The sequence below is a fragment of the Corvus brachyrhynchos genome, unplaced genomic scaffold (assembly GCF_000691975.1).
Source record: "Corvus brachyrhynchos isolate BGI_N302 unplaced genomic scaffold, ASM69197v1 scaffold200, whole genome shotgun sequence".
Classification (NCBI taxonomy): domain Eukaryota; kingdom Metazoa; phylum Chordata; class Aves; order Passeriformes; family Corvidae; genus Corvus; species Corvus brachyrhynchos.
This window is the reverse complement of record NW_008236184.1, coordinates 5548601-5567062: the sequence shown is the minus strand read 5'-3', so window position 1 is coordinate 5567062 and position 18462 is coordinate 5548601. Positions and strand designations below refer to the sequence as shown.

General features: G+C 43.7%; 1 protein-coding gene across 1 annotated transcript in view; it reads left to right on the top strand.

The window, feature by feature from the left end:
- MAP2K5 (mitogen-activated protein kinase kinase 5) overlaps positions 1 to 18462 on the top strand; it is a 120406-nt gene that overhangs the window by 54762 nt on the left and 47182 nt on the right. Inside the window, exons 14-16 of the mRNA XM_017738578.1 lie at positions 4164 to 4237; positions 5164 to 5214; positions 8669 to 8740. Of these exons, the coding sequence (XP_017594067.1) occupies positions 4164 to 4237; positions 5164 to 5214; positions 8669 to 8740 (197 nt within the window). The remainder of the gene's footprint in view (positions 1 to 4163; positions 4238 to 5163; positions 5215 to 8668; positions 8741 to 18462) is intronic.

The following is an 18462-nucleotide window of genomic DNA, read 5'->3' as shown; positions in this document are numbered from 1 at the left end:
ATTATTTTACCCATTTTTAGGATACAGAAAATGTGTATTTCTGTATCTTCAAAGCAGGAACAGAGGGATGGAATGGAAGACAGGTGATTAATTTCTCCAGGTGATGTCCTTCAGCTGTCTCCTGGTTTTGATGCTCAGAGGTAAAGGAAGGAATTTTGAGCCCTGACTTCCTTGCTGTCTCACCCAGGGCAGAGCAGGGGCTGGTGGAGAGTCAGGAATTTCCAAGGAAGGGGTGAAGCAGTCCCAGGGCAGAGCTGTGTGCCTGGAGCGGGGATTAAAGCAAAGGAAACAAACAATGAGCAAGTCTTTTATTGCAGATCAGACATCTCAGCAAATATTACAGCTTAACTTCAAAACAAACCTCGCAACTAATGAGGTGATAGCCGTGCATATTAATAAACCCCGAGCTGGAGTCGCAGCCATCACACCCACATCAAACATAAACATAAGATTAACACCTCCACCACTTCTTTGGAAGATGTGAGAATGTCCCAATGATAAGTGTGCTCTTTTCCCCAGAGGATAAGAAGTAGAAATGGAAGGGTAATGAGAAATTAACTTAGATTTAAAACAGAATTAGCAATTAAACAAGTCTAATCATGTACAAAGTCAAAGTTTGTATAAAGACAAACCAAAATCTGTTAAGTTCAAGAATAAGTATAGACCGTGTGCATTTTATCTGGCGTGTTTTGCTTTGTTCACACCTGCTTATTAAAGGAAGTGCAGGAAATAAATGTTACCCACTTGTGTTTAATTGTACTGAGCTGGATTACTGTGCTTGGCTCTGTGAGTACTGGGGGTGTTTATATATATATTTACTTCATGATTTGGGCACCTCCGTTCCTGGTTAGGTTTTAAACTGGTGCCAGAGTTGTGGAAGTGTTGCTGGTTTGAAATGTGGGAGAGCTGAGGATGTGGAGCTCTCGTGCACTGTGGGTTGCTCTGTGGCAGGAGGAGGTTTGTGCATCGCTCAGACCATGTCCTTTTCCTCCAGGATATTAGAAACCAAGGATATTCCACTCCTCTTTGTTCTGGATCAGCTGGGGAGCGCTGGTTGGGAGGGACAGGCACTGGATGAGCATTCCCATCTTCTCACCAGCGATTGTTTGATGAGGATTTCACCAAAGATGTCCAGAGCAGCATATCTGACTCGCCGCTCTGCTGTTTTATCTCTGTGGGAAATAATCAGCATTAGGGCCCTCTGTAATGAAGCACAGACACAAATCCAGGGGTGTGGATGTGGATGTATCAGCCTGGGAGAATGGAAGGTGTCCCTGCCCATGGCAGGGGGGAACAGGATGAGCTTTAAGGTCCCTTCCCACCCAACCCATCCTGGGATTCTGTGTTTCCATACATTTATTTATGTCTATATGTATAGCTAAACACATGCTTGCCCACTCATGGACCACTTAAGGCTTATTTAAAAAAAGATAATCCTGGCCTCTGCCAAACCACGCTGCTGCCTTCCTTGAACCCGGCCTGTTGCTGTTTGCTGTTTTTAAAAAACAGGAGAAGTCAAGAGACAGCTTTTAAAGAATCTCAGGGCTTTTTTTTTTTGTCTCCCTCACACAATCATGAATCTGTTTGCTTTTCAATGCCACAAACGAGTGAAATGTTTGGTGTTCAAAAAGCTGAACCTCTGATGGTTCTATTTACTGGTAAGTAAGAGCTTGGAGGTCCCATTTATTTGCAGAGAGGTGAAACTACTCAGGCAGCTCCATCACGAGGAGAACTTGTTCATCCTCCATAATGATGCTTCATAGAAATCATTTGTATTAAGCAAGCCCTGGTAATGGGAGCATAATGACCCCTTTTGGCTCTTGTTTAAATTCTTTCACTTCTAAACACTAATATTAATCACAAGCAGATGGTGCAGAACATTATTTATGCACATTCGTTTCCCAAACCCAAAAAAATATTTAACCCATTAACTGAAGTGGGTTGTGAAACCAACAGGCTAATTTGCTGATGGGCTGATTTTTCTCCCTGCTTTCAGTATATTTCCTGCAGGGTTGTCACTTCCTTCTCATTTTGAGGAAATGAACACAACCATTGGAATGCACAGCAAATATTTGATTAAATTCCCGGATTTTGTGGTGCTGTTTAATTCTGCTGGAAGGACAGCTTGGATTTGCTCTTGCAGAGTTTGTTGGACTGTCCCATGCTCTGCAGGGTCCCCAACCTCCCCTGCCCATCCTTAATGCTTTCTGCCTTTTAGGATTTTCTCTTCTTTTCAGCTTTGTTTGTGGAAGGATGTCGGGATCAAGCAATGCTTAATGAATGACAGATGGTTTTTTAATTCTATCAACTTAGTGCCACTCTCCCACGTGGCAGAGGGGAAGGGGAGATGGGGCCTTGGCTCTTCCTGGGTGGGAGCTGGGCAGTCCTGCTGGGACAGGGCACAGACATGGGGTGGTGGTTTCCTCTGTGGGTCGTGTTGAGGGAGCAAGGATGTGTGGGCAGCTCTTGGAGAGCACAGAATCCTGGAATGGTTTATACTGGAAGGGCTAAACTCATCCAGTGCCACCCCTGCCGTGGACAGGGACATCTCCCACTATCTCAGGGTGCTTCAACCTGGCCTTGGACACTTCCAGGGATCCAGGGGCAGCCACAGCTGCTCTGGGAATTCCAGCCCAGCCCCTCACACCCTCCCAGGGAACAATTCCTTCCCAATATCCCATCTGTCCCTGCCCTCTGGCAGTGGGAAGCCATTCCCTGTGTCCTGTCTCTCCACCTTGTCCATTTGGTTGCTGATTATTTTTGTTACAGCTAAATAATACAACTTGGATTTAGCAAAGTCACTCAGCTCTGGAGGAGACAAAACTCCATCAAAAGTGCAGCACATGGATTGAATTCCTAAAGACGGAGATCAGGAAACACAAACTGAGGCTCTGGATGCTCAGGACTGGGTTTTTGGCAGGGGGAAATTATGGAATGTACCAGCAGTGTTGATAACTCACTTCAAAAGTACTGATCCACTTGGGGTCTGTAAGGAACTATTGAATGCTCCCATTTTTAATCTGGATTTTTAGCTCAAATATAGCCGAGCATTTAATCAGCTTCTTAATTGAGGTTATACATTTCTACATCGCCGAGACAAATTAAGGCAGCTACTGTGGTACCAGGAAACAGCTGCTAAACCAAGGCAAACCTAATGATAAACAAAATTAGGTTCTTTTCTAGTTGGGTTTCATCCATCTGCCCCCAACCAGTGCTCACTTTTAAAGGAGGCACAGATTCAAGCTATTGCTTTTAATCCATTTTGACAGAAGAAAGCAGTGATTAGGCAAAGCCACTGTGCTCTAATCTCCCCACGTTTAAGCCGGGCCATAACGTGCACATTCTGCTTTCCCACTGGCATCCCTGGAACGGCAAAGATGCTCAATGTTTCCTGCACTAAAGCCAGGCTGGATGTTCAGCACTTTATTCCCATGTTGATTTGACAGCAATGCACCGACTTCCTTTGGCATCAGGGGGAGGCAGCATTAGGATATTTGCAATGACAAGCTGGTTTTGGGATGGACATTGATGGTTTGTTTGCTGGGATGGGGTTGGTTGATCATTTTAGGGCTTTGCTGGTAGTTCACCTCTGCAGAAGCCCTAAAACATGGATGTGGAGCCAGAAGCTCTGAGGAAAGTGCACAGAGCAGAGCTGCAGGATTAATCCCTGTCCAAACGTGGTACTTCCATCTATCCCTATGGAATTCCATCTTTTTTTTTCAGGCTGATTTTCCAGTTTGTTAAAATCCCTGTGAGTTCCATTCCTGTCCATCAGTGCACTTGGTTTCTCTTCCAGACTGGTGTCACCTGCAGGTTTAATAATGTGGGTTATTGGTATTGTTTAAAGTCATCTGTGTGATACCAGGTCATAACTGTATGGAGAGGATGTCTTTTATAGTTTTATATATGTATGTATGGAATGTTATCTGTGCTGCTGACTTACAAACCATTGCATTTGAAATAGATTTTTGTAATATTTCCAATCAAAACCTACCATGCCAATATTCACAATGCTCCCTGGATATCTGGGGTTGTCCTGTGCAGGACCAGGAGCTGGATTTTGATGTGGGTCCCTTCCAATCGAGGATATTCTATATTTCTAGATATATGGTGTATATATTATGCAGGATAGTATGGATAATCCAGTTTTTTCCCCCAAACAGATGTGAAGCCATCCAATATGCTGGTGAACACCCGGGGCCAGGTGAAGCTCTGTGACTTCGGGGTCAGCACCCAGGTAATCCCCCCCTTTGCATCTCTCCCCATTCCCTTTCCAGTGTCAAAATCACCTGGCAGCCCCACAGCCAGCCGCTCTCTGCTGGGACAGCCCTATTCATTTTTAATCTCCGGGCGACTTTTCCTTCATCTGAATATGATTGTTCATTGTTTAATGACAGTAAAAACTGCTGATATTGTAATTACTACTTACGAATAGCAAACTTCATTGATATGCAGCTTTGATCTGGGAGCGTTTGGGCCAGACAAAAGGGAGGGCAGAGCACGAGACGTGTCTGGGGAGCCCAACTGGCCCACAATAAAAATTAATATTGGGAGCAACAATAGTGGTGGGCTCTGACAATGTGCAGCACAAATTTTAATTAATTTCCATTTTGGGCCTCCCTGGAGAACTTCTCTGCTAGTGACCCATGAGCTCGCTGTGCTGTTGATTTGAATTTCAGCACCTTTTCCTCTCAGCCAAACACGAGGCCCAAAGAGAAGGTCAGCCTTGTATTATGGGCTGTCAGGGGCTGTTGTCCCTCCAGCGTATTTAGTGCTCCTCGCATTCAGGGGATGAATTGGGGCTTTATTCACGTCTTGAGCCAGCTGACTGAGAAATGAGTATGCTCAATCCTACTTCCTCCCAATTGACTTTTTATATCAGACTAGTTTGGGGTACTAAAGCGAGAAGCATCCTGTTTAACACAATTGTTTAAGGTTATCTGCCATAAACTGTAATGCAGTGCTTGTTTAAATTGGAATCCTCATTCCCAACCCAGGCGAGATTTAATCATTTTTAACGCCTTGGCAGATAAATTTGTTCCCTTTTTACATAATTTTTAGTTGATTTATAGGAATGATGATTGTAGGTTAAATGAGGAATAATTGCCCATTTTATTTCCACATTATCTTTATATTGTTCTAACAGACTGTTTTGTCTGATAGCTGGTGAATTCCATAGCCAAGACGTATGTTGGAACAAATGCTTATATGGCGGTAAGTGCATTTATGCAGGAATAACATTGAAATGGAGCTATTTGTCCTCACTCCTGTTCTGTCTGGTACAGGATCTGTCCTAAATCAATCCTCAAACGCCATCTCTTCCCATCCCCTGTCTGTGGGACAGTTCCACTTCTTGCTGAGAGGGAAGAGTAATATTGGAAAAGTGGGGGGCTTAATGTATTTTTAGTTGTTTTTAGTGCCCTGTGACAACTGGGAACAAAGGGAGCCAGTTGGATATTCAAAACAATAGGTTTTCACTCACGGCTTGGAGCTTTTTGCAGATCAGTGACAGCCCCAAACTCTCCACAGTTTGGGAATGCTGGGGTTCAGGCATTTAAACCTGTGCAGCGGCTGATGGGTATTCCTAAACACCCTGTGGGGATGTTTCCTATGGAAATCTGAAGCTGAAAACATTGGGATTGATGATATTTGGGCATTAAAATGCAAGTTGCGTAGTTCATAACGTAGCAAGTCATCAGTACTTTCACTTTCTGTACAAACTTTGGTCAGTGTCTGTTAACATGAGACCACTTCTGTCCTGCTTCTGTACCTTAAAGCTGAAATTCCCATCTTTTCTTAGATCCCATTGGCACATTGCTAAGGATGGGGCAAGGTTGGGGTTCAGAGCTGCCAAGTGGCCTGTGCTGCTCCTGTCACCGAGATCACCACAGTGCCAAGAGCCAGCCTGAGAGGGAACTGCACAAATCAGAGTGGATTTTCCATCAGATCCATTGGATCCCTTTCAGTTCTCCATTTCAGACGTGAAAACTTCACTGCCTCAGTTTAAAGCAGTTTATGAACCCCTCTTGGTTTTGGCCATTAAAATTCTTCGAGCAAACTGCTTCTAATATTAACGATGAGAAAGGAAGTGCTCTGCTCGTTTAAAATAAAAATGTAAACAGCACAAAGGGGTTGATGCTCGTGTTTTTCAAACCTCAGGAAAGGAGAGGGAGAAATCCATGACCTTTAATCGCTTTCAGGTATTTTTTTCTGACTTTCTTCTCAGAAGAAAGCGGCGCCAGGTGCACATTTATTTGCTAAGTGCTTTTCCACTCAAGGTGTTACTCATTGTGTGGCTTCTGAAAGGCTCATGTCACCATCCTAGAAAGACTTGGGCTGTCCTGTGTCATCAGAATACTCTGCAGAAAAATGGGGGTTTTTAAAAAAATATATAGATAAAAAAAGAGCTGGAATACAGAGATCCAGACAAAGAAACAGCTTCAAATTAATCAACTTTTCCAACTCAGCCGTTACTTCAAACTGGTCTTAAGCAGGGCTGAGAATTAAATTGTATTATGCTTTTAGTGCCCAAACCAAGATTACAGTTCTCTTTCCCAGGTGTACATTAAATAAATTGCTTTTTTTGCCTTCTTGTTTCTGGATGAATGTGATGCCTCCATCTCTTAATTGTGAGGGAGAAGTTGAAGCTCAAATGTGCTCGATCAGATTTTCTGTGTTAAAATTGTTTTGCTTCTTGATTGAGTCATTTGTTGTCATCGGATTTCTAGGCAAGTCCTCAAAAAATAATGAAGGTCATAAGCTTTGGTTCACCCACTTGGCAGACTGTCAGGGAATTTGAAACTGTTAAAAAAAATTGAGGTTTTCTTTGAAAGAACCAGAAAAAAAAAAAGAAGTTTTTTGACTGAGAAATTAAAATTTCCACCCAAAATGCGTTTTCTGTAAAATCATGTTGTCATTATGTTATATAGAAAAAAAAAATTGGATGAAAAAATAGTCAGATGTAGAAATTATTAAGAGAAAATACTTTGGTCCATGTATCTAGAGTGATCCATGTGTTGCACCCTTTATGCATCTGTTATTCCTATTTTCCTCTTCTTTTCCATACTTTTAAATTCATGGGAGTACTTTTTTTTAAAAAAAAACAACCTGATTTTACTTGCCCTTATCTTTTGTGAACCCATAATTCCTCAGCAGAAGTTGCTGTTCAAAGCTTGAATTTTAAGAATAAACAATTTAATATTGCTCAATGTGAATTATAAACCTGATTTGGTGGCTCAGGAAGGGTCTAAAAAATCGGGTGGGTGTTACCACCTTGCTTGGCCCAGGGTAGCACATCCCATATTATGTTATGAAATTATTTTTGGCTGCACATTTGAATCTATGTGAGGTTATTTGTCAGTATAAAAAGATGTTTAAAAATCCCGTGATGCTGTTGCAAACATTTCTAAGATATTGCTGACCTAGGCTAATTATTTTGGGTCACTAACAAATGAGATTTGGTCAAAGAGTTGAAATTGTGGGTGTTTCTTTGGGTTGTGGCAGTTTGGGAAGGTTGTTTTTAGAGGGGCTGTGGGCAGCACTGTGGTTTTTATTTAACACTCACGCTGCGATAAAAGCTCCTGACCTGGGATTAGCAGCACAGAGTAAACATCCAAAACCACATTGGACTGGCACTAATTTGGGAGTTTGTTTTCTAACAAAGGTCTCTGGATTATTAAAGACTGAAAACACAGCCAGTGCTTTGTAGGTGGCTGGGCCAGACAGGTGCATTAACAGCACAGTGGGGAGAGGAGTCTCAGGGAGCCTTTTATTGTTGCATTTCATGCTGTACTTGACCTTGGAAATGCTTAAATTGTGGCTTTCAAGTGAAAACCAGCAGATATATTTTACAGCACTCCATTTCATGAGGCGTTAAACCTGCTATTAATAGTTTGGAGCAGGGGCTTTTTTTTTTCCTACAGGTCAGAAACCCAAAATTAAGAAGTATATCAAATAAAATTGCCACCGTGTGGCTTTGGTGATTCTTTTGGCTTCAGTAACTTTGCTTTTTAAACTGTAGTTACTCCCCAACCCCTGGACTCCACACAGGGAATCTTTTCCTTGCTGTGCTGCGTGGGTTTGGGGAGGGATGTGGGAACCATTGGATTCTCTCAACGTGACCTTGTGCTTCACTCTCGTGCATGAGCCCTTGGCTTTTTCCTTGGATTAAACAACTCAAACACAAATCCAAGGCCAACCTTGCAAGGTGTGTGGACATGGATTTTCCTGAAGACAGGATTTGCTCTCAGCCAGGTTTTCTGGGGAGCTTTGGAACATCTTGGTGCCGAGGGGCAGCTCCAGTCTCTGCCCTGGGATCAGTGACAGACCCCAGGGAATGGCTGGAGCTGTGCCAGGGGAGGATTCGGTTGGATTTTAGGAAAAGGTTCTTCCTCCAGAGGGTGGCTGGGCACTGAACAGGCTCCCCAGGGAATGGGCACGGCCCCAAGAGCTCCAGGAGTGTTTGGACAACGCTCCCAGGCACAGGGTGGGATTTTGGGATGTCTGTGCAGGGCCGAGGAGCTGGACTTTGATCCTTGTAGATCCCTCCCAGCTCAGTGTCTCCCATGATTCTGTGATTTTTCCCATTCCTTGTCCTGGAGCAGCTTTTGTGCAGCATCCCTGTCTGTCTGCAAGGCTCAGGAGGTTTCTTCTCTCCCTCTCTTCGCAGCCTGAGCGGATTTCAGGAGAGCAGTATGGGATTCACTCGGACGTTTGGAGCCTGGGGATTTCCTTCATGGAGGTATGCAGAGAGCTCTCACCTTCACATGCATGTTGCAAGACTCAAATTAACTCTTAACATCAAAATAACATCACAATATTTGAATTTAACCTTTGTTTATTCTTTAAATTCCCTGTGTATTCATATGCTTTCACCTATTGCAGATTTTGGCTGTATTTAGAATGGGTTTGTCCATTTGAGGTCTTAAATAAAACTCCATATTTGAGTAGGAAGTAGGGCCCGGTGCGTGGAGGCTTCTGCATCCCCTGAGCACCTCAGGGACTGAAAATTATGCTAATTTTGGGCTGCATCTTCCCAGGCCAGGCCTGAGTGGGTGATTACTGGGGTTAGAACAGCGGATTCGAGGTTGGAGCTGCTTAATGGCCTTGCAAAATCTTGGCAGAAATATTTTGCACCGTGGTTGAAGCCTCTACCCTGTGTGATTAAATAAAGTGGTTGGATTGAAGTGTTCACAGGGGCTTTTAGGAAAGATTTCTCACAAGCAGAGTTTGCAGCAGGAGAAAATCTATGAAAGTGAAGCTGTTCAAAGAGAATGTGGCTGGAAACTGTGTGGTTTGGGGGTTGGAAAGGGATGATCTTTAAGGTCCATCCCCAGTCCAAACCAGTCTGGGATTCTAAATGCAGCCATCCAGGAGCAGCAGCCACAGTTGCTGCAGTTCTGGGCAGAATAAGGTCAGTTTTATTCAGGAAGGGGGTTTATTTTCAGTTTAAGGCTCACAAGGTGGTTTAAAAACGTATTTTTTTGTAAAAACAAATGATTGTTGGTAGGAAAGTGAAGCCAGAGAGTTGAAGCTGAGGAGGAAGGCCTGTGTTAGGATCATGTCTTGACCAGGAAAATCGTATCTGGTGTTATCTGGGCTGGGAGAAGGGACCAGTGGCTCTGGACTGGTGGTGGCAGAGGGATGTGGTCACACAGCTCCTCCACACTGGCCTGGGCTGGCCACAAACCCTCCAGCAACAGCTCTCAGGGGAGTTTCCCAGCTTGAGGACAGTCCCAGGAAGGAAATTCCCCTCATTTCATCCTCTAAGAACCTTCACTCAAACTGTGGATGACTTGCACCATCTTTCCTGCTCTGCCTGACAAAGGCATGATCTGATTAACCAAAATCCTCAGTGCCTCTTTCTCTCTCTCTCTTGCTCTCTTTCTCTCTCTCTTTCTCTCTCTCTTTCTCTCTCTCTTTCTCTCTCTCTTTCTCTTCTCAATTATCATTAAGATGAAGCTGGATGTGCCTTTAGGTGAAGTGCGGCCAGTATTTTTTGCAGAAGGTGAGGTACAAGTTAAGCAGTCTCAGTACTGGCCCTCTGCATCTTGGCAGATTTCATCTTTTGTAGCCCCCAAATGAACCATTTTTACATTTTCACACAATAAATTCCTTGCCAAAGCCCTTTTAACCAAAATGAGAGTGGTGAGTGCTGAATCACTGCTTCCAGATGTGGTAAATCAGTGTCACCAAAGCCAGCTCTGAGTGGCAGGGATGACACGCTTCGATGTGTCACGGGGGAGGGAGGGCTCTTCATTTGTTTTACCACACATTTGAATGGTTTGTGATGCTGGAGAGCCCTCACTCAGCATTTGGGGAGAGATACAGACCGTGTTCATACACTCTGTAAATAATTCTAGCCAAGAAAGGGCTGAAATTGTATTCCAGGAAGACTTGACGGTGGTGTTCTTGGTGATAAAAAGAGCGATAAAAGGACAGGACTTCATAAATAAAGCATTTCCCAGTTCCTTTGCTGAAATAAAAACTGTGCCCTAGCAGATCAGTGATCCACTACACACCCCAAGACATTTGGAGTTTATTTTAAGGTTGTTAGTGGATAACTTGGCTGGTCATCAATTCCATTTGCAGGGTGAATTTTATTAGGAAAACTCCTTTCATTTGCATTTCCACCCCTGTTTTACACCTTCCCAACTTTTTTCCTCCCTCCCTCTCCCACTTTGCACGGATGTCCCCTGAACCAGATGTGCAGGAACCAATTTGGGGCTGTGTGCTTTGTTAATTGGTTTGTCAGCTGCTCCTGCGAGACCTCTCCCCACCACGAGCAGGGCTTTATTGAAGTGCTCTGAGTGATGTGTTAAATGATGAAAGCAAGGACAGGGGCTTAGAAAAATGCCTCCAAAAAGGTGAAGAAGGTGCTCCAAGAGCCACGCAAGGTCACTGTCATTAAAGTAACACCATATTGACATGGGGATTGGGAGCGGAGACACCCAGGCTCTGGCTGCTGCAGCTGTTGAAAAGGGAAGCTGGTGTTTGCTGTAGGATTTTAAAATCATCTGCACTCAGTAGGGTCGTACTCCAGCCCTACACCTCGGTGGTAGCACCGTGGCACCATGTTAATTTAAAAGAAATATCTTGTGGGATCGAGTCAGCGAGGGCTGTGCTGGCGGGTGAGAATACAAAATTGTCAGGAAATGTTCTCATTTTCCTTAATGCTCTTCTGAGCCTTTCAAATGGCTGGAATTTCTTTGCTGCAAAGCTGTGTGTGATGAGAAATGGAAGTGTTATTTGGGAGGTTAAGGAAACTGCCCCAAAAAACTTGCTAGGAGAGAGGGAAAAGTCTGGGATGGGAGTCCTGCCTGAGCTTTGAGAAATGGGGAGTGTTTGTGCTCCCTTTGAGGCAAGAGGGATCTGAGGGCACTCAGTCTTGCCTTCAGAAATAGAAAAGATAAATTAAAAATTAAATTAAAATATAATAAAATAAGATATGCAGCCATATCATCATCATTATTATCATATTATTATCATTATTATTATTATTGTAATGATTTTTGTTAGTTCATTTTTTTGAGTTTGCCTTTCTTCCTTCAGGATTTTTTGAAGGGAATGGAATTTAATCCATAACCTGGGGAAACTGTTTGAAAGTGTTTCATCACAAATAGTTTGTGTGTTTCCAGGAGGTTTTCCCGTGTTTTATTTAAGTGCTCTTGGGTTGACAAAGCAAGTTCAATTTAAACCAATGACATTGCTGTCACTACACTTCACACTGTGTCAGCATTTTCATTTATAAAAGCTGTTTTTCAAGGGTTTGTAACTCAGCCATAAAACACATCCAGGCTGCCCGGGCTGGGGCTGAGTTTGTGTGAGCTCTGGAACCCATTCCCTCTCTCCAAGAGCCGTGTCCTGCACAGGAGGAGAAATTAAATTGCCCAATATTTCTTGTTACTCTCCAATATGACTCTGATCCCACCTTCCCGTGGCTGTCATCCACAAGTGAACTCTAAAACATCCAAGGGAGGATAAAATACATCTGGTTGGGTTTTAATAGCAGCATCAAGGCCGGGTTGGATGGGTTTGGAGCAGCCTGGCATATAGTGGAAGGTTCCCTGCCCATGGGAAATGAACTTTAAGGTCCCTCCCAAGCCACCTCATCCTGGGATTCTGTGATATGCTTGCCAGGGCTCGTTTTATCTCCAGACAGAATTGGTGTAGTGTTAAAATGCAGGAAGTGAAAGCAATTTGCTAATGCCCAAAAACCAAGTAAATTTTGGAAGTAGAAGCTCGTGTGCTTGGCTTTTTGCTCCTCCTTCTGTGTCACATCCTGTTCTCTGCTTTCCACTGTCCTCTGTTCTCCTGTGTTCCAGGCCTTCTTTGAAAATTAAACTTTCCTACAGAGATTATCCCTGTTGCCTCCCCCAGGGAAAAGGAGTTTGTGCATCAGTTTTAATATTAGTTTCCTATTAATTCTTGAAACTCTCAGACTGAGAATTTTAATGCTTTGGTTACCAGAGTTCTCATGAACTGTGGATTTGTAAGAACTTTCAAGGGTTTTTAGCAATCTCTTAAGAAGTCATCAGGCATTTTCAGGGCTTGTGTGCATTCCCACACACAGGAAAACCAGGAATTACCCAACAAATGTGCCTTTCCTCATTACTTCAGGCATGTCTGAGCCCTGGTTGCACTGTCAGAGTGGTGGAAAACCAGGAATTACCCAACAAATGTGCCTTTCCTATTACTTCAGGCATGTCTGAGCCCTGGTTGCGCTGTCAGAGTGGTGCTCAGACTCTTCATCCCTCTCTGGCTGGGAGCACAGAGGGAGCTGGAGAAGAGCTCACTCAGCCCTCAAAGAGCCGGAGGAAGATGCTTGAAGAGGATGCTCCAAGAAAAGCAGCTCTGCTTGGAGATGGTTCTCTACAAGCACTTCAGTCTTAAGGATGTTTAACTGCATAAAACCGGTGTCTTGAGCAGCGCCTGGTCAAGGAGGGAAGGTTTCAAATCTCCTTCTGAGGAGTCTAAAATGTGGGATCAGTTACATCTCATCAGCTTGGAAGCGATGCTGGTTCAAGGCCAGGATTGTGAGCTGATCTGAGGGAAGTTGTGCAGGATTTCGCTCATCTGTGGATGCTGTGGGTGCTCTTGGACCAGGTCACACCCTTATCTAAACCAGGGCTGCAGATGGGGTGCTTAGGGACAGGGTTTAGTGGTGGTAATGGTTGGACTTGATGCTCTTAAAGGTCTTTTCCAGCATAAAGGATTCTGTGATTCCCGGTGGTGGAGGAAGAATCTGAAACCCAGATCTTGCTGGTACAGCCTCATTTTTGTAGTAGTCTGGAAGAAGCAGCCTCAAGTTGTACCAGTGGAAGAAAAGTAACACTTTTCCTTTAGGACTAAGGAAAGCAAGGATATAAAAAAAGCTTGTTGTTGTTGTTATTGCAATGAGGCTCACCTTGTTGCTGTCAGGTTTTAGGGACCGTAGTGCTGTGATGTTTGTGACTCAGTGACAACTCCTTGTGCTCAGCCAGGCAGAGGAGCTGTCACGTGCACAACCCACTCAGCAACCCGAATCCTTCTTATTGAGGAATATTTATGGAGTTCCAGCCATTCCTTGTGGAATGATGCACTTCAGAAACTCGTTCTTGGGAGAAAGCTGGCCTATATTTTTATTATTTTTTTCCCCTGGAGCTATTTTGGGTGATTTGTCCAAGCAGTGCCCATCCCCTCCAGTTCCTCTCCCACCTCCAGCGCCCACCGGGATGGGGACAGACAATGTTCAGCCACACCACGAGCCTCGTGCTGGTGGGATTGGGAGTGGAGGGCCCAGTGCCTGAGGGTTGGGTCATGAATTAATAATTGCTGTGTGGTGGGGGAGGCCCCTCACAAGAGCTGGAGCCGGGAAGTTGCCTCGCAGAGCGCTATCAATCACTCAGTGACCAGAACTTCCAGTAATTAGTGTATTTTATGGGCCTTTGCTTCAGTGACTCGGAAGCACATATGCTCCACTCCCAGCTAAACTTAGCCCGAGTAATATTCCAGGATGATTTATCCGCCTGCTGCACTGGGATGTAACCCTATATTAGGTGAAGATTGTGAACTAAGCTGCAATAAAGTGGAAGTTTAGGTACAGTTTGTGCGGGTTGAGACCTCGATGGATCATTGTTGCTCAGCAATTGCTCTTAGGCCACTGTGGGCAGGGAAATAAATAATCCAGTTCTCCACCCAGGCAGAGGGATGAGGGGACAATTAAGGGATAACATCAGCTGTGGGTGTTTGGAATGTATATTTTATCTATGGGGTTACAGGGTTGTTTAATGTATATAACACAATATCGAATGTGTATTTATATTTTTATATATACGTGAGGGTGGTGAGGCCCTGGCACAGAAGCTGTGGCTGCCCCTGGGTCCCTGGAATGTCCCAGGCCAGGTTGGACGGGGTTTGGAGCACCCTGGGGTAGTGGAAGGTGTCCTGCCCATGGCAGGATGGATTAGAGGACCTTTAAAAGGTCCCTTCCCACCATACCATTCCAAGACTCTATCATTCTGTGTACTGTTTCCTATTCTTACTCTGTGTAATACAGTTGTTTCTACTTTGAAAGAGTCAAAAATTTAGGAAGTTTCCTTGCCTTTTCCCATGATTTAACTGCCTGTCCTGGCAGATGAACCCTCACTCCAGCAGAGATGAAGCTGAGCTGCATTTCCACCAGCACAGCCAAATTTAACCTATTTCTCCCCTTTTGTATCGAATTTAAATCCAGCAAACAACCGAGCAGGAAGCCTCTCTGCTCAAACAAGGAATCAAATTAACCCTCGTGGAGCGTTTGTGGAGATTTTGCACCTGACAATCACCCTGAAAAGCCCCTGGCCCACCTTTGTCCCTTTGGAAAAGGCGCTGCCATTCTCAGCATCACCTTTGAAGATGCAGCACTAAAAGCCTGGTAGTATCCAGGATTTGTGGCCAGGCAGAAATGTGCAATTTAACCCTGATTGTCTGCAGCCTTTAGCTGGCAGTGCATTTGCTATAGTTCATATTTAAAAGAAGTCAAAGTGAAACTAATTATCTTTAATTAAGGCGAATTAGGGTTTGATTTTTAATATATTTTTACGCAGCGACAGAGCTGCAACTCATCTGCTCAAGCCAAGGAATGTCCCAAAGGTTATTAGGGCATATTTCTGGTGTTGGTAATAACCTTCCCCCTCCTAGCCCTGGCCACCAACAAATCTGTCACTTCATCCGTCTCCGTTGCGCCGCTCCTGCCCCTCCGCAGGGGTCGCAGATTCCACAAGTTATCAGCTAATGGCCTTATACATTAAAAATTGAAGCTTTCCTCACTCCGAGGCCTTGCAAGGCTTTGTTCTTAAGCCCCAGACACTTTGGAGTGCAGCTGCAAACTATAGGCAGAAGATTAAATTAATTTGTAACTCTTTTTTTTCTTTTTTTTTTTATCGGGCCTGCATTACTAAATCCTGCACATTTAATTGAAACCCTACTTCAAGATGCTTTGTGTTTCTGTTCCTCTTTGTTGTCAGTTTAACCTCAGAAGCACTTTAACGCTGCTAAATTGCTGTTATATCCTTTTGGATTTTTTATTTTTTTAAAAAAAAACAACTCTGCAGTAAGAGGACAGTGAAATTGATATTAGAAGGAGAAGAAAAATCTTGGAGTAGTTTTTGAGGTATTTAATATTTATTAAGGTCCATACCCTGCAGAGTTTCAGGTGATTTTAAGCCCGTCTATCTAGGAATGTATAAATTGGTCTTGGAATGAAATTTCACCTAGGGAATTTTATGTTATCCAGTAGTTAAGTCTGATTTTGAAAGTTTCCCGTGTCTGAGCGTGGTGGAGTGGCGGCTGCTTTTCCATAAAATGAGGGTTTAACTGCAGTGCACAATCTAAATGCAAAATCCTTGGATGGAAATTTAATTGTGTAAAATGTGCACAAGGTAATTAAGAACAAATTTTAGAACATTTCGGACTATAAAGTCCTCCTTCAGCTCCATCACTGGCGATATTGCGAGCGCTTATTTTCAATTTGCAGTTATGCTGAGAAACATGGAATGTGTCTAAATTAAGAATAAAAGCATCCCGTGCTCTCCAGTGTAACTGTAAATTAAAAAACAACTTGCACAACATCGACAATAATCTAAGTGGGAAACTTTATCGCCTGAGTGTCCTGAAAATATGTTTTGAACTTCCTTCCCTCAGACACTTTCCAAACAGGATACAGGCAGAGCTGCCGCTCTCATTTTATTCACAATATGCAGCAGGCAAGGAAGAAGTGAGCTGGAGAAAGCAGTTTGTAAGGGGGGGGTTTCTGGATTTCCCTCTTCGGTTCTAAAATGGTAAATCACATTATTTCAACAAGTATTTGAATTTTGTGTTCATTTAGCTGCCCGTTAAGTGTATTTGAGAAGAGGTTTTAGTTGCTTTAGTTTCCTTACAGTGCTCAGTCTAGAGGTTCTTCCTGAGTCAACACTTAATAATTTGAAATGTTGATTTTTTAAAATTGCAGTTGCTATCAAAATTTGATCGTTTGGCAAAAGTCATCATACACACACACTGTACCTCTGTTATTTCATAATCTGGGATTATTTCTCAGTTTATCAAGTGCTGGTTTAAAATCTGATGGTGTGTCCCATCCATCCATCCCCTGCCCAAGCCTTGGGGAAGGCTCTTTCTCAGGACACAACCTCACTGAGCTGTTTTAATTGCTCTTCTGGGCTATTACTGTGTTTAAGACAGGAATTGTTTTAAAAAACACACACCTGCACTCCAAAAAAACTCCTCCATGTAGCTGCTCCAAGGTGAAACGGGGTGGCAGAGTGTTTTCCTGGCACAATTCTTAGTGATTGGTCTCCTTCTTGCTTCTATTTCCACACTATTCTGCCACTGCAATTCACTGGGCTTTTTAAAATGAAGGTTTTTACAGTTCTTGTGTGGGAAAAGACCTCAAGATCATCAAGTCCAGCCATCAGGAAGGAATCCATAGGGAAATGAGAACCAGCTCCCTGAAGTTCAGGCATTCCCTCCTCAATATCGAGACATAAAACACTGATCAATTCCCAAACCAAACTCATGTGAATGGAAATATTCTATTTTTATTAAAATACCTTTAAAGAACTGCAGGTTCTGGAGTTTCATCCTGCAAATGCAGAGAAGTTTTGGACAATGTGTTCATTTGGTAGTTTTTGGATTTTCCATCCTGCACTGGGCTTGTTCCTCGTGTTCCTGTGACTTCCTTGAGACAAATGATAGTTTGAAAATCCCTTTATTGAATCTCTCATCTGTTTGTTGTTTGGGCTTCGGTTTTTTATCTTTACTTTCACTGGGACACTTTTTATAAATCTAAATCTACACACAGAGGTCACTGGTTGGCTGAACTTAAACCGTTTTACTTAGTAAATTTAATTAAGAAAATACAGTGCAACTCATAAGCAAATGAGTTTTTCCTAGTTTTAAACCAAACCACCCTCTTGAGTGTTGATTGCCTCGCTCGACCCCTGGTGATACAGAAACAGGCAAAATTAAAAAGGACATTAAAGCTTCATTAAATCTGAAACACATTTAGTACAGTGACATATCTGCAGGCTATTTCAGGGAAGATTACAGACTCTTTGCTAAGTTTCTTAATTTATAATACCTTGACAGTCTTGCAGGGAGGAAACAAGTCTGAGCAGATGAAGCCAGTGGTGGTTCAGGGGATGCAGAAGTGGCACAGGAGCTCTCCCTGCCTGTGTTTGCAGCTCTCAGCTTCACTGAGAAATGTTTCTTTTTAACAACCCCCAAAGAACTTGTTGCTGATGCATTTGGGGTCCTTCAGTGCTCATTTATACACCCTGTACTTATGTCTGGCTCTTTCCCCAGTTGTTCTGCTGCATTGGAGCCCCTGCTGAGGCCTGGAGTGGTCAGGGAGAGGGAGCATCAGGGGGAATGGAAATGCTTTGTTTGAAGTCATCATGGAGGCAGTGATTGTTTTTCTTAAATAACATCTGCAGAACGATGCTCTGTGCACAGAACCATCATCATCTTCTTGTTCCCTCTGTAGTTTTTCACTATTCTTCAGCCAGTCATTGGAAAAATCAGAACTTGCTCTGCTGCTGTTCACGGAAAACTGTTGGGCATTTATAGGTTTATTTCTAGGCTGTCACAACAGCACAGCTCCTCAGGATCTCAGATGTCTGCTTGGAACAGAAGGGTGGGGCTCCCAAAAGAGGAGAAGGTGGTAAGGGATGTGTTTTAGTAGCCCCTGGTCCATAACAGGAAATGAAGGGTCTTTGCTTAGCTCTGCAGCAGCAATTTTCAGAGCCTGCCATGAGAGCGCCCCGAGTGACTTTTCTGAGGTGGGAGTGGTCACAGAATTCTAAAATGGTTTGGGGTGGAAGGGACCTTCAAGATCATCTGGGCAGGGACAGCTTGCAGTGTTCCAGGCTGCTCCAAGCCCCGTCCAGCCTGGCCTTGGACACTGCCAGGGATCCAGGGGCAGCCACAGCCGCCCTGGGCACCCTC